At 40.1% G+C, this 15,675-nt stretch overlaps 1 protein-coding gene across 8 annotated transcripts in view; it reads left to right on the top strand.

The window, feature by feature from the left end:
- The first annotated feature begins 8,354 nt into the window (after nucleotides 1-8,354).
- The window catches only part of TAMM41 (TAM41 mitochondrial translocator assembly and maintenance homolog), a 33,625-nt gene continuing 26,304 nt past the window's right edge, over nucleotides 8,355-15,675 (top strand). For all 8 annotated transcript variants that reach the window (XR_012634256.1, XR_012634255.1, XR_012634252.1 and 5 more), the window contains exons 1-3: nucleotides 8,355-8,556; nucleotides 9,897-10,076; nucleotides 11,814-11,906. Coding sequence is in view for 3 of the 8 variants with exons in the window: in XM_074913763.1 (XP_074769864.1) it covers nucleotides 8,419-8,556; nucleotides 9,897-10,076; nucleotides 11,814-11,906 (411 nt within the window). In the remaining 5 variants the exon portion in view is untranslated. The remainder of the gene's footprint in view (nucleotides 8,557-9,896; nucleotides 10,077-11,813; nucleotides 11,907-15,675) is intronic.

Below are 15,675 nucleotides of genomic sequence, written 5' to 3'. Positions count from 1 at the left end.
CTAACTACTCTTTGAGTTTGGCAGGTCAGACCCTTTTCCACCTCTACTCCAGTCCACCTCTTACCAGTTTGTCAACAAGAACGTTGTGTTTGTGCACCCATTCACGACATACACAAAGTATACGAAACATTTATGAATGACTAATTAAGTTCATTCTATATCATTCTTTTCATAAATCAAATTAAAGCTTTGAACCATCAAGTAAAAGGAGAGACACCTTTTTAACAGAAATTAAAATTCAGGTTTCTCTTTATTCAACTAGTATCTTAACCTTCGGTGCACTCATGTGTTCCACAAACTTCTTCAAAGATTTTGTAACTACAGGAGAGACCAAAAGAAAAATATGCACCACAAAAAAGATCTAGCTTATAATTGCTGCTCTGCAAAGTAGTTCAAATCCTCTGAGGTTAATCTAAATGAGGAAAACAAAGCCTTATGGAATTAAATGCAGAATAAGAAAATAAATGTAACCACTACTTAGGAGAAATGCAAATGTGGTCTTCAGATATTTCAGACAGATCTCCTCAGGCACTTCCAGAAGCAGCATTTATGGTAACATAAGGAAACATTAACCCTATAGGACTGACTAGCTACATGAAAATGGCCTTTTAAGTACTTTTCATTTCCACTACAGATATCCAAGTCCATGTGAAATGCAGATAGGCATGGTCTTTTCTAAATTATTATCCAAAATGTCAAAAAATACACAATCTCAGTTTTCAATAACATGATGTATTAATGTTGCCATGACATTATAAACCATAGTCAATATTAAAACCTCCAATTTTCACAGAATATTAATTCCATTGATTGTATTTCCCACTATAACAATTTCAAATAAATAATCTTAAATAATGTAAGAAAAGCTAGGGTTCCACTGATAGCAACCATACAATATATTTTCATAAGTGAGGAACTATAATGGCATTTTTTCCTTTCATAGATGAATGAAGAATAACAATCTAGAGTCTCCATTTGGACTAGAACACAGAAAGGATGAAGAGCATAATTTAAAGTTATATGAGGAACAAAAAACTCCTCCTGATTAAGATCAACCTTTATGAAAAATGAAACAAGTTGTCGGAAAATGACATTTTTGAAGCCATGCTCATGAATTGTATGTCAGTTGTTTTCTAGGTCAGCATCTTCACTCATCTTTATCCCATTTTGCAGTCCTGTCACCTTGCTCTCCTCCCTCTACTGCTTCAGGACACGAAGGGCCTTACTAGCCTAGCTAGGTAAAGGAAAGCAGCAGTACAAGCTACTTGTTTAGTAGCAGAATTGCAAAAAGGATTGTAGGAGATAAACTCTTTGTGCTTTCACACAGCCCACACAAGCATTAGCTTAAAATATCACTGTAATGTATTTTTCAGTGTCACTTGCTGTTTATTCTGCTTAATGATCCTTTTCATTTTTGTGTGTGTGCACAGAATTTCAATACTGCTTTAGTAATAGATGATGGTAAGAATATGCAGTTTAGTGGCTATAGTTATTAGGCTAATAAATAATGTACTGTATTGAAGCTATAACTGCCTTGCTTATGAACAGATTAAAATATATTAGTAATAATTTAGGCAGTTAAATACACTTGAATTCAAGCTGTTGTGCAGTAACATTCCTCTGACACACAAACTGTACAAGCAAACTGCAAAATCTCACTCACTTTTACAAACTGCTATGTAATGAAATGCACCTAAGCTATAGTTAACACTTGATCAACTAAAATACTTTGAAACACCAAAGAATCACTCCAGAAGCTCAAATCATCACACCCTTAACCTAACACACTTGACATGGCTTATTACCATCCTCACGTACTGTAGGAAAAAACCCCTAGTCCTCAATAAATGCCATGGTTAACCATGCAATTACAGTTAGAAATACTCACAAAATGGAATTAAAAATAAGGATGGTAAAGAAATATGCTGTTATGGTCATCACCCCTGAAAGCGTTATTGCCATTGAAGTTACTTGTTTCTGAAGTCGCCTTGGGCTGGAGTTTCATCACTTGCCTTTCTACTGCCAATGAATAGAGCCATTGGTGAGCCAGCATCTGGTATTGCTCTAGGATAATGCCACTGGGAATACAGTGAGAGTTCTGTTACCTTTCCAGAGCCAGGGGCATTAATAATTCAGGAGTGCAGAGCTGAAATAGGAAGTAGTGAACTGGGGATAACCTACAGCTCCGAGTTCCACCCAATAATAGCACGAGGGAACACCCTAATTTGTTGCTGTTCCACGACTCCTCAGAGAGGAAAAAACCTAAAAAGTGGCTTCTTCCTATTTTCTGTATTATATAGGAGTGTTAAGGTGCAACTTGCCTAAAGCTTTAAGGTGAGATACTAGTTTAAAGCATTCCGTAAGAACAGTGACGGTGCTATTAATCACTTGTGCAAAGCAGTGGCTCCTGGCTCCCAGCGATTTTGGCTGGCAGTACGTGATACCCGGACTCATACAGCGGTCAGTTCCCCATCGCTCAGAAGCTGCTGGGGACAGAATAACTGCTTGGCCTGGGGTGAAATACCCTGCAGTCCACCACCTGCAGGAACACAGCACGATTTTCGTCTCACAATGTTTCACTGCATCCCACAGAATGATTAGTGTTGCTGTGTAAAAATATGTTCTCTCACACATTGCCAGTCTGTCACAGAAATCCCTTCCCAGCTAGGACGAGCGAGCAGACAGAACCAAGGTGAGAAAAGCCACAAATTTCAGTATTTAACCAACTTTTACACTCTTATTTCTATTATCTTGACTATTATTGTTACCTTTTAAAAATCAACTTGTTGATTGATTGTAATTGCTGCCTGGTAATTATCTCTCCGCAAGGGAAGGGTTAGCCTTTGTGTGGTGATGACTGAGCTGGTTTTAGCAACAGGTCTGTAGGAGACACCTAGAAATATCCAGCTATTTCTTTGTCCTTGCCGGAAAATAATCCCTTGGATACTGATGAGTCACAGGGTCAAATACCCTGGAGGGGGTGGGAGGGAAGCTTTCTAACAAAATGTAACAAATAGCACACATTCCCAAACACTTCCAAGCAGATCCACACCTCAACCTCTTCAAAATTAAGCAAAAAGGTCTGTGTGTCCCACACCCTTCCCCCCAGCTTCGGTTTGTTTAAAAACAGTATTTTCTGTTAGAATTCACAGGAGGATCTCCAGGAGGTAATTCAGATCTGATACAGAAACAGAGGACACCTGGTGGTGTTTAGTTGTTAGTGTATACAAACAGCAAGCCAATTCATATGTGTGTGCAGCTGCACCAGCAACAATTAACATAATCCATGCTTTAAATAAAAAAAGTGATGAATAATTTTAAATTATGCAGAAACACACAGAAATTTTAAACGAGCAATATATTAGTTTCAGATCCCAGATGCTGTCCCTACTTTATGAAAATTACTCTTTATAGAGTTATAAAGGTTACACACAAGACGTAGCAACTCTATGATCATATAGGAGCCTGCCACCTCCAACAGACACACGCTATGGGAAAGTAGGACAGATTCCCCCCCGCTACTGAAAAACTGAAGGACACAAAGTTGTCAGTTTCGTTGGAGGAATACCCACGGAGGCAAGAGCAGAGGAATAACCCAGTGAGCTTATCATGGGAAAAAGGCTCAGCACAAGCGAGGTGCTTACCACCACCCAAACCACAGCATTTCTGACACCGTGAAGAACCACTGGTCCATAGAGGAGTGCACAAGGGAGCTGAGCCCACTTCCAAACTGCCAGATCAATTCACGGATTGACAGACTGTAAGTATTCAGATTTCCATATTGTGTTAGTGAAAATGGTTATCTTTGACTGAAGATGCTGGCATTAAGATAATTTTTAAAAAAACTTTCTATAACACAGTGCTGAATATTTCCTTTCGCTGCATATACCACTTCAAATTCAGACACTGTGCAAAGTCAACATCTGTGAGACTCCTTAACTCTAAGGACCTAGAGAACACAGTGGCACAGTAGAAACAAAAGCAACACCTGTAGATAAGCTTTCTAGTTGTGTGGGGGCTATTCAAATATGCATTTTATTGCCAGTGGCAAAAACTGAAATAAAGGCTCGAGATCAGACTTTTGTCATGCTCTCTCATGAGAAATATACTGCAGTAAGAATTAGAACTTCCCTGACTGAAAAAGAAGAAATAAAAGCAAAACATGACTGTGCAACATACAGAACACTGTACCCTTCCTTACACAACTTTACTGCACAGTATCAACCACAAGCCAAGATTTTTTGTGATAAATTTTATAAAAAACCCAAGTACTTGTATCTTTTGAACCAGCACTGTCAACAGAAGATGAAATATTGTCATCTCTCTTGCTTGTACCAGCACAAACATGTGTGGTAAAGCACATTGGTGACCCGCTTAAAGCTAGACTGGTTAAAAAGAAAAAAATAAAAAGCACACCACACAAAACAACCAAACCACAGTTGGTTTTAACCCACATCAATTCTCCAATCTGTTCTGATATACAGCCACGCAAACACCTACACTGATAGAAACGGCTAGAAGAAAACTGCTCCCTTTAACAGCAGTGCTGGCTGAAAGTGTAAACGAAACTTAAGACCTTCTGGTGTTTGCAGATTTTCTTACCAAAGTTAGCAAATCAAAAGTTAGACTGAAAAAATAGATTAGAGGCCACATTTAAAGTCAGTACAAGACATAAGGTAACTTATACATGAATTTTCAGATAAGCTCTGTATAGACTCAAAATTTTGTCCCAGAGCACAAGCTATTAGTCTTAAGACTAACCATGCTATTGGGAACAAACCAACTTAAAAGTCAGTAATAAAGAAAACAAACAAAATTTAGATTTTGCCTAAAATACATGAAAGACAGTTAAGGAAATACAGCAAAGAATACAGTTGCAAAAATTTGGAAAACCAGGCCTTTAAGTTATATGAACAAAATCCACCTTAGAGGTCTCAATGAGAGGTTTTGAACTGGTAAAATAAAGACTGAGACAGACAATCTGCAATACTCTAGCAACCTTGTTCCCCAGAGTTTGCTTTGTTACCTTATTTTTAAATATCAGCCAATGGTATAATAACTGCCATCTGAAAGGCTACCAGATTTCAAACAAGCTTTCCCCTTTTTCAGTTATTTTTGGTAGAATAAGTGCATTCTAGGTCAATACTTCTGCTTTTATTTTGATTTCATGAAGTTAGGCTTACCCTAAGAGGATAGAATAAAAATTACCTATTTTTCAGAGCTATAGATTTAAGACTTCTAAGCAAATAGGCATCATAAATTCAGCACAGCAAATTCATGAAAGCATAACATCCTGAGCTATTCCCCATTTAGTTAAGCTCCTGAATGCAATTTAAAGGCAGGCAGGGGTGGGGGATGGAGGGTGTTGTCCCGATCCAGTGTCGGGGGAGGTTTCGATACGATCCCAAGAGCGAGATTAAGACACAAACGAGGTCAAATGCTGTACACCCAAAATAAGTTTTTATTATTAAAAAAGTGAAGAGGGGTAGCGATAGGACAGAATAGAAGGAAAAAGCAGAAATAAAGCAAGGATGCAGAACAGGGCTGCAAGAACAGTCACCACCATGGATCCAGCGGCGTCCCGTTGGTCCTCAGTCTTCAGTGGTGGATGCACAAGAGCAAGATTTTCTGCTGCCTTTTTAAGTTCATCGTACCAGCTGATCAGCATATCTGCTCGCCTTCAGTATTTTTTCTCTGGTCCAACAGGTTTTGTTGCATCCAGCTTCAAGGGCAGGAGCGTTTGCCTCTTACCAGTTCATGCGCAACGCACGCATGGGGTCTGGCCTACGCCACAGAGCCACAAACGGCTCCAGGATGGGGCCAGCTCAGTCCACGTCTGCCCCTTTGAGGCTTATGTAAAGAGTCCGGACAATGCAACCGCCAAGAAGTGGGGGTGAGCATCCTTCCATACACTCCCGCTTCTCTGGGCAGCATCCCCCAGACCAGTTCACAGGCCAGAGCAGCTTCTCTTGGAGGCTTGCACAGACACAAGCAAGCTTTGAGACAGCCATAGGACATTTCACTCTCTCACAGGTGTATGTATGTGTGTGCATGTGTGTCTCTTCCTTATTAGCTGATCATTTTCATTCACACCTTATCTCAATTAAACATTTTTCTATCTTCTCCCTGATAATTCTAACAGTGAGCCACTGTGGTCCTATTCTCTTCTGATTATCTTTTTAATAATACTAATGGGTCTTTTTTTGAGTTTACAGGTAGCTATAAAGAGGGTGAATAGAGTTTATAAAACAAACTTGACAAACAAGTGAGTGTAGATATTTGAAAGCTTTCTCGTTACGCCTTCTAAGTGGTGACAAGAAGAACTAGCTGACCAATACCAGCTACTTATACCACCTTTCTGTGCCAGTTAATTTAACTTCTTAAGTAATCAAATTAGAACATTTACTAATCAGACAGGAGTTACCATTTATAGCAGCATGCAACAAACACAGCTCCACGATTTAAAGGTGACTCTCTTGAGTTTCAGTAAATACACTAAAAAATGGAACATTTAGTATATCTGTTCACATGGTGTTTGAGAATGTGCCAAATTAGTACAGCTGGTTAAAGAGACTATGTAAAGCCAATACTTAAATGGGTAAACTACTATCTAATATAATTTGCACCCCAACATTTTAGTCAGGATGACAAATATCAGTCCCCCTAAAATGTGTCTTTGGATACTTCCATACATTGTGCTTTAGAGTTTGATCCTCCTCTCAAAAGTAATGCAAAATCTTTTGCTAACCTAAGCAGCAGGAAAGAATTTTGAATGTGAACTCAACAAATCTACTGTTCTTTATATTGTGTGCCATGAAATGGTTAAACAATAATTACTGATTATAATATAGATTAATATAGCAATATCAATATACTGTTACTACAATTAATAATTAAAGTACTTTTACTAAGGAAAGAACAAGGTCCATGATCTGACTTATGACTAGTTAAATCAATGCAAAGACACTACTGGGTACTATATCACAATCTTAGTGGAATACAAGTCTGCAGAACCCAGCCATAGTTGGACCTTTGGGACCTTATTATTCAGAATAGTAAAAATTCAGTTAGTTACATTCCTTTTAATATGCTACGGTTTCTCCTCTGTGAGTTTTTAGAGTGGAGACTTCAGGTCTGACTGAGTCATTTTGATGGAGAAGAGCTTGGAAGAGTAGATGTCTGATACAGTTTTATGATGGCACCCACCTGACATTTTTATATTATTTGTCAACAGTAACAGGATTGTTCTCTTGCCTTAGGTGCTCCCGTCCAATAATCCTAATGGCCAGGTTCACACACAGGCTAATTTATCATGTGCTAATTTATCATTATCACAAAAGCAAACTCTATAGATGGTCACTTAACTGTATCTATCCAACTGTGTGTTCTGCATTAGAGTTACAGATCCTTTCACGTTTGTTTTAAGCAATCATAAGATGTTATGAGTCCAGTGATGTCTAAAGACCTAATGGTATTCGAAATTTAGCGGAAGTATGAAATTTAGCTTGGTGATGCCTCAGACTGCATGTGACCTGCCAGCGTTTCCTCAGAACAGAATACGGCATAAACAGGGTATTTTGAAAGCCATAAAACCGAGAAAGAGAAAACGTGATCTTTGGGAAGACAGATGCAGGGAAGCATAAAATCGTGAGGAAACATGATACACTTCAATCTCATGAGACATTTTTATACATTTAGACGCTCAATGAGTTCAGTTAAGTTGATCATGAAGGACTAAAATTAAAACCAAGCCAGGCTCAGCACGAGGACAGTGTGAGACAATCGTGAGCACAACCGCGATGATTAAACGCTGTGGGCTTTCTGTTTTCGTAGCACGGGGGATGCGTGAAGGAGCATAAAGCCCGCAACAATTCCCCAGGGGAGCCTCGAATCAGTACAAAAAATGGGGGGGTGAAAAAAAAAAAAAAAAGAGGGCGAAAAATAATCGAAGAAGGCGCACAGAAGTGCTATAACCTGAAATAATTAAACTGAAAGGGCGGTGAGGGCGAAGGCGGAAAAGTTAAACCCATGCGCTGAACATGATGTCGCTGCGGCGGCCGGAGCTCCCGCAGCCTCGGGAGGGAGGGACTCGGCCTGCAGTGCGCGGGGCGCGCTCCCTGACGCGCCAGCGGGCCCCACCGATGGGAAGGCCCCGTCCCGGGGCTCCGGCACCCTCAGGGGGGCGCCGGCGCGGGTGGCGGCCGCCCCCCGCCGGGGGTCCCTCAGCGCCGCCGCCGGCCCCGCGCAGCCCGCGGGAGCCCCCGCGCCGGCCGGCAGAGGGCGCTGCGCAGCGGCGCCGCCACCGCCCCCCGCCCGCGGCCTCCTCCCCGCGCCGCCACCGCCGCCTCGGCCGGTGGGCGCGGCGCGGCGCGGCGGGAAGGCGCGGCGGGCCGGGCCGGGCGCGGCCCGCGGGGTGCCATGGCGCTGCCGGTGCTGTCGAGCTCGGGGGTGAAGTTCCGGCGGGTCCTGGCGCACTTCCCTCAGGAGCTGAGCCTGGCCTTCGCCTACGGCTCCGGCGTCTTCCGGCAGGCGGGGGCCTCGGCCGGGCACGGCGAGGTGAGCGCGGCGGCCTCCCCCGGCCCGGGCCGGCTCCTCGGGACCCCGCCTTCAGCCCCACGGTGCCGTGGCGGGGCGGCCGGGAGGGCCCCCGCGGCTCTGGGCCTTGTGCGTTTCGGTTCCCGGCGCGGAGGCGGCGCCGTGGTTGCGGCTTGTGCAGGGAAAGGGGCTCGGAGCTGCCGGTCCCTCGCCGAGCAGAGGGTTGGCGGGACCTCGGGCCGTGCCGAGGGGAGCGCCGGGGCCTCCGCGGTGCTGCCCGAACGCGCTGCGCGGCTCCGGTGCCCTCAGCCCGTGTCCGCGGGTCCGCGCCCGCTCGCTGCTGGCTTGTGGAAAGAGTTAGGGCTTGTGCAGGCGGTCTGTGGCTGCGCCGCGTGAGGGTGACAAGCAGACGCCGCCACGCTGAAGGGGCTTTCTTGGCGCTTCCTCATCGTTTGGAGGTCAAGCTGCTTGGAAATAGTAATTTTTGTGTGTGTGTGTGTATGTGTTTGACCCTTTAAAAATTGTTAATAGGCTTATTATGGCTTGCCTGACAAGTGTTCCTCACAAGTATAACTTTTCACATGTCTCATTTTCCTTTCTGCAAAGAGAAAACCAGAGGATTATTTCAGAGCTCTAACAGCATTTCATTCTCACACAAAAGAACGAGGAAAAAAAGGCAGCTGACTCTATTAGTGGTATTAACTGTTTAGCTAAGATGCAGCCTAGAATTAGTGAGCTACAGAGTAGGCCTAATGAATTTGAAGTGATTACCGCTCCACATATTAGTTTGTTGTAGGTGTGAGTTGTAAACTGTCAGCTTGCCTGTTCGTAGGGAATGTGTGGACGGGTTTCTTCTGAAGAGCAGGGCATGCATTGTACGTTCCAGCTCTTTGGAGGTTGGGTTGTTTTATTGACAAAAGCAAGGGAATACACTAGAAGCACAGTTTGTTGCTGCCAACTCTAAGCTGACACTATCTGCCCACATTTCCCAATTCATGGCCTCGCATTTTAGGAAAAATCCTGTTCGTTAGCAGTTTAAGCTGTTTTGCTGAGCTGTGAACTAGGCTGATGGAGATCTCATCAACGTGCTCTGCTGTTTCACATGGTTGGAGGTTGGTCCTTTAATCAGGAAGACAGGAAAATTTTGGACCATCTCTCCTAGGCTGACTAGAAAAAATACCTCATCAGAACCTTTAAACTGTATCTGACATCAATAGTTGTGTTTTGATTTAGTTTTTTTTTTTTACTTATGAAAAATGTGAAAGCTGCTGGTTCGATACCAGGTATATCTTAGAGTAATATGATTAACACTGGTTGCTTCCTGACATACAAACCCCAACATTTTTCTCCTTTCTCCACAGAACAATATGCTGGACTTTGTGTTTGCTGTTGACGATTCTGTAACCTGGCATATGATGAACTTACTAAAGAACAGGAGTCATTATTCCTTCCTAAAAGTTTTTGGGCCAAAACAGATAAGTAGTGTACAGAGCTATGGAGCAGGGATTTACTACAATACTTTAGTGCCATGTAATGGTAGGGTAAGTACACGTAGTTTGTGTAAATTAAGTCAAATGTTTGTGTGTGAAGTACTGAAATGATTGGTTTAAAGCAGATTTCTGTGCAGGAAGTGAATCGTGTGGGTTGTAACTAATCCTTAACTTGTGGTATCTTCAGTAATTATGTCTCAAAACTGCTTCACAAACAGCATATTAAAAAGCAAAGCAGCTGCTCTTGTACTTAGAAAGTGCAAGCAATGTTTGGAATTTACAGCTGAAGTGCTTAAGAAACTGGTATTGCTTGCTGGCTGCCAGTTTTGGTGTTTCAAAAGTGTATCGTGGGGAAACAGGGCCTTACTTTATGGTCAACTGCAGAAATTAATAGCAAAGTGGATTCTTAGGGGGTTTTTTTTGATGTAAAGTGCAAATACTTAATGTAGCAAGTTGGAATTGACATCTGTGTTGTTTAATGGCTAACATCCTGTCCTGTGAAGCTTCGATGTAATTAATAATTCCAAATAAGTAGCAATTGTCCAGCAAGGCCTACTCCTGCAGTTGTGTGTAGACTGTTTGGTAAGGAGTAGTGCAGGTGGGAGTCAGGGGAGGGAGATGCTGTGCCTGTCTTGGTGTGGTTTCTGAGTAACTTTTGCCATGTATTAACAAACTGAACATAGGGAAAGCAAGTTTTTTTTTAAGAAAGATGGGAAATGAAATGAAGGACAGTCACGGAAAAGTGCCACGTGAGCAATATATACCTAACCGAAGTTTCTCAGAATACACGTGGTTGCAGTAATGTTGACTGTGTCAGAATTCTTCATAGAAAGTTGGAGACGTAGATAAAATAGTCTCTTAGGTACTTGCTATTTTGTTTAAAGGCATCTGTATGAGGCAAGAATATGGGGTTTAAACCTTGTTTGTTTTATGTAAAGAGGGATTTTGGCTTTTATTTTAAGGACCAATGATCTTTGCTATGAAATGTTGTTCTTCTTGGCTCTTCATGACCTTATCTCATGCTGTAATGACTTGGTAACATCACAGTCTATGATCCTTTGTTATCCAGAAATTCTGGAGTTAGCTGCCTTGCTGTGGTGATAATCTTCAGAAACTCAGGAATTGCAAATTGGTAACAAAGAGTTGAAAGTTCATCTTTTTTTCCAGTTAAATAAAAAGAACTACAAAATCACAGTTTGTTTTCTAACATCAAAGAGCAAAAGCTCCCTGATAACACACCCTACCCCCTCCTAACAGTACAAGTAAATGTCTAAGGGTTTTGTTTATTTTAGATCTCTTGACAAACTATTTCTTGAGTGTTTTCAATGTCATAAAGGATACTGTGGATTATTCCAACTATTGTAACATTTGACTGGTACAAAACTGATTGTAACCTTTCCAAAACTTCTTTATGAACAGTTGTATTTTACGGTTCAGGTCTCTTCAGTCTCAGTGTCGGCCTAGACTAGGTTACTTTGGGATTTAAAGTCTTTGGCTTTAGTGATTGATCCTGGGGTGACTTTATTGTAACTTTGATTCTAGAAAAATCTTGGAGTTATGTGCATTTGGCTTTTAAATATTTTTTTCCTAGAAGTTTGCATGTAAATAAGAATTTATTTTTATCTACCACCTATGTTCATTAAATAAAATGTTTTAATGTTATGCATCCAGTTATTTATTGGAGATGTGTGTTCCTTAGAATTAATGACAGTTGTAGTAAGTTTCATGTAGTGAAAATGGTGCATTTATATGTTTTTTTCAAAAGCTTTTATTTTGTTTTTTTTCCAGGTGATAAAATATGGTGTAATTAGCACTGATACCCTGATTGATGATTTACTTCACTGGAAAACCCTCTATGTTGCTGGACGTCTACAAAAACCGGTAACAGTTGGTCTGTTCACTTATCTGCCTTGAAATGCAGAAAATTACAGGGTTAGAAAATTACCAGTTGTAGTTTAACTGTTAAGGATCTATGCGTCAGTAGTGAACAAGTAATCTGCCCTGATTTAGGAGTCTAGTCCTAGAGGGATAATGTCTTAGAAAGGAAGTGAAATGTAGCCCTTAATGATATTCTGTGTTATGTGAAAAAAACCCAAAGGTTAGGTATAATAATCATGGTTTTCTGCCTGTAGTAAATCTTGAATAACTGGGCTACATTAACTCAAAGTCCCTTTAATATTTAATGTAATATTTACCTTTTACAACAAATTATCAGTCGCCAAAATTTAACACAGTTTAATAATGGAAATCTTTAAAGATGAAAGCTGCTTTGCTGTGCAGTTACTGTCTAGTTCTTTGTATTGTTGAAGTATTTATAACCATGTGTTAAGCATGTTGGTTTTTCTCCTCTGTGTTTGTGTCGTAAGAAATACAAGGTCGTTGCTTTCCATGTGGGCTTGGCTCAGGGTGCTCTCAGTAGATGGCAGCAGTGCTAAGTTAAAATTTCTTAAGAAGGGTGGAGGGAAAGGAGACTCTCTTGAAGTCTTAGGACAGAAGTTAATTATGCTTTTAACTAAAAATTTGGGGTGAAAGTGAATGGTTTGTCTCGGTACTACTGACTTTATCTCTAGAGACCTATTATAGCATGTTACAGGTTAAAACAGCTGTTACCTTTGTAAAGAATGAAACTTAATACATAGAGAAAAATAACTGAAGGAAGAATTCTGAATTTCACATTAACAATGAATAGTGAATATTTACTTTCAGTATAACTGCTTTGTTCAGTGTTGCTGCTTTGATTTATTTCAGGATTTTTCATCTTCTTGGTATGTATGTCGTCTTTCATGTCTTTTGATTAAATTCAGTGGGAGTACACACTTGCACAAGAAGGCAAAATTCAGTATTTTGTTCAGTTGCTAACAAGACAGTAGAGATATCTTCATGCGTATTTGTCTAATACATAAAAGAAGAAATCAGTCCAAATTATTTTCATAAAGCTCTCAGGAATTTGCACTGGGTAAAGTTTGCGGGACTTACACTAGAATTTGACTGAAAGATTACTTGGCGAGTGTTTAAACTTTCTCTTCCTGTAGAATCTATAAAATCGCTAACTGGGATTTTGAATGTTATCCCATGTTGACCAAAAAATGACCAAATAATTTGTTTAGATCTGTTATATGGGTTTCAAATACCTGCTGGTTCTGGCTTCGCAACCTGTTTGATGTTTTGATATATGTGCATTGTAAGGGGTAGTGATAGAAAGCTATTTTCACCTCCTCAAAAATGTACAGTAAGCCTCTTTTCGAAGGGACACAGGGTTAGGTTTGTTTCCTTGTATGCTATAATCTCTTACATACCATTTGCCTTTTGTGCTAGTTCCTTTACCCAGCTGATTGAAGCCAGATTAATATTGTTTAACGGTTTGGGAATTTTCTCCTCACTCTCATAGAGTAGAGGAAGAGTTCAGTGCCTTTCTGGTGTTCCATTACAAAGCTGTCACTCTATGGGTGAAAGCTATCCAAGCTATTCCAGCACATGAGCTGAAACATTTGCCCTGGCTTGAAAATCTTGGCTTAATTTTCACTGGAGGTTTTGTTTCTGTTATATAAACTGGTTGCCTTAACCATGTAATCTTTCCAGAATGTTTGGCAGAATAGATGGAGTTTGGAATTGCCACTTAGAAATGCTGACTTTTCTTCCCAGGCTTTTTTGTTTGTGTTAAAATTTTATTGGCTTTTCATCCTACATGAAATTTATAACACTGATTAGCTAAATTTCCATTTAACTGTATTGAAAAATTGAATAAACATAGTTTAATTGCTCCGTAACTGACAGGTTTCCTGAAAAAAAAAAATGCTGCTCTACCTGAAAAGTAAGATAAAGAAGCACAAGTGACACATAATTGGTTTTCAGAGGAAGAAGATATTAAAAAGCATCTGAAGTGTTACTGAATTTTTGTTAAACATAGAGTGTAAGTAATTGCTTTTGTGTAAGCAGCTGTATTTACTGTTGTCTGGAGAAACTATTAAGGAAGTTTTTAATAAATTGTAGTGAGGTGAGAGAGGGAGGAATAGGAATAGTGTATAGAAATATCTTGTACTTTTTATAGAGGTCTTGGGAGGTTTAGGGTTTTTTTATATTCTAAAAATTCCCATGAAGGAGTGACAGAGCACATACTTGTTTACAGAATTTTTCCATTGTTGAAATTTTTAAAAACATTTTTTGTAAGAGAATGGAGAAATCCTCTTATGATATTTAGCAGAGGGTGGATGTGGCTAAATGGCAAACTGGAATAGTGCTTTTTGACACCTTTCATTCTAGAATGAGATGGTCTTTGTGTATTTAGTTTGTCTGTAAGTATCTTTGTTTACACATGCCTCCAGTTTCTTGTGTATGGATTTCCTAGCAGTAAAGGTAGTGCATTTCCTACTTTAAGCTGTTATGATGATTGAGGATCATGCTTACTTATAAAATTGAATATATTCCTCACTTTAAATATTTAGTAATTTTAAAATCTCTACTGTTAGTTATCTGAATTCTCTGTATACTGTAAAACCAGAATAAATTGGTTGCTTCTTTCCCCCTTATGTGAATAGTTATGATCATAAGTTCTCTGTACTGTGAAAAAGCCTTCCTTAACTTTGGTGCTCTTTCAGATTTACCCCAAGAATCAACATTCATCCTTGTCATGCCTGAGTGATAACTATTGCACTCTGTCTTCTGGGAGATTTCTCGTTATCTGAATTGTTTAAAATCTGTTCACAAATGGTATCGCTACTGCAGTGTTTCAGGTGTTTAGATTTTGAAGCCCAGCATATTATTTCCCTTTGAAAAAATTCTGGTTTATGCTAGAGAGTACTTTTAACAGCAGAGGAGATTATTCCTTCTACCTCACTAAAGCAAGTCCATGGTTTTTCATGGGGAGGAATAGCATCTCTGCTGAGTTTCATGTTTTAAAAGGCTGTAACTGTGGTGTTCTTAAAACACGTCCATAACTTGCTGTTATTTCCAGGGCTAGCCTAAGGTATAAGCAGTTTGTGTGACTGCTTGTGGTGCCGCAGACTTTTCTGTCTTTCCTTGGAAATTCCCTGTAGCAGCAAGTTATGAATGTACATAGAAGTGAGTTAGTTGATGAGATTTTAAATAATTTATCCTCATGACCAGCCTGTCTTGTTTATTGGATCTTATTTGAGCAAGTCTGTATGCATTCAATAAACTTCTACCACAGTTTTCAAGGAAATAAAATCTACTCTGGGCAGGTGAATGTATGTATTTTCATGTGTTTTATCACTGTCTTCCATTCTAATGCTAAAAAATACAGAGTAATTTGCAGGAGAGGTTAGAAGGAATTCTGAAACGTTCGCTTGTAGAGTGAACTCTTTCTTTTTAAAATTAAAATCAAAGAAGGGAAAACTTCCTTCCGAAATCCACCCCAGATCAGTTCTAGACTGTCATGTAGATTTGATGTTAGGCAAACCTGTGCTTTAGAGCAGAATGATTGAAACAAGCAGCCTCTATACTGTTGCATGCACCATCATACCAAAATGAGATATTGTTCTAGTTGTATCCCTCTTAAAGACTTCACCTTAATTAAACATTGTGTTGTGTATATAGTGTTGTCCAACCATGACATTGCTTTGTTAATGTTCTTTATATAAGAAGAATTTTTTGTAGCAGGTATGTTTGATTCTCATTCTTTACAGAATCTGGG

Source organism: Athene noctua, chromosome 10, assembly GCF_965140245.1.
Source record: "Athene noctua chromosome 10, bAthNoc1.hap1.1, whole genome shotgun sequence".
Classification (NCBI taxonomy): Eukaryota; Metazoa; Chordata; class Aves; order Strigiformes; family Strigidae; genus Athene; species Athene noctua.
Note: the sequence above shows the minus strand (reverse complement) of the source record. Positions and strands in the feature narration are given on the sequence as shown.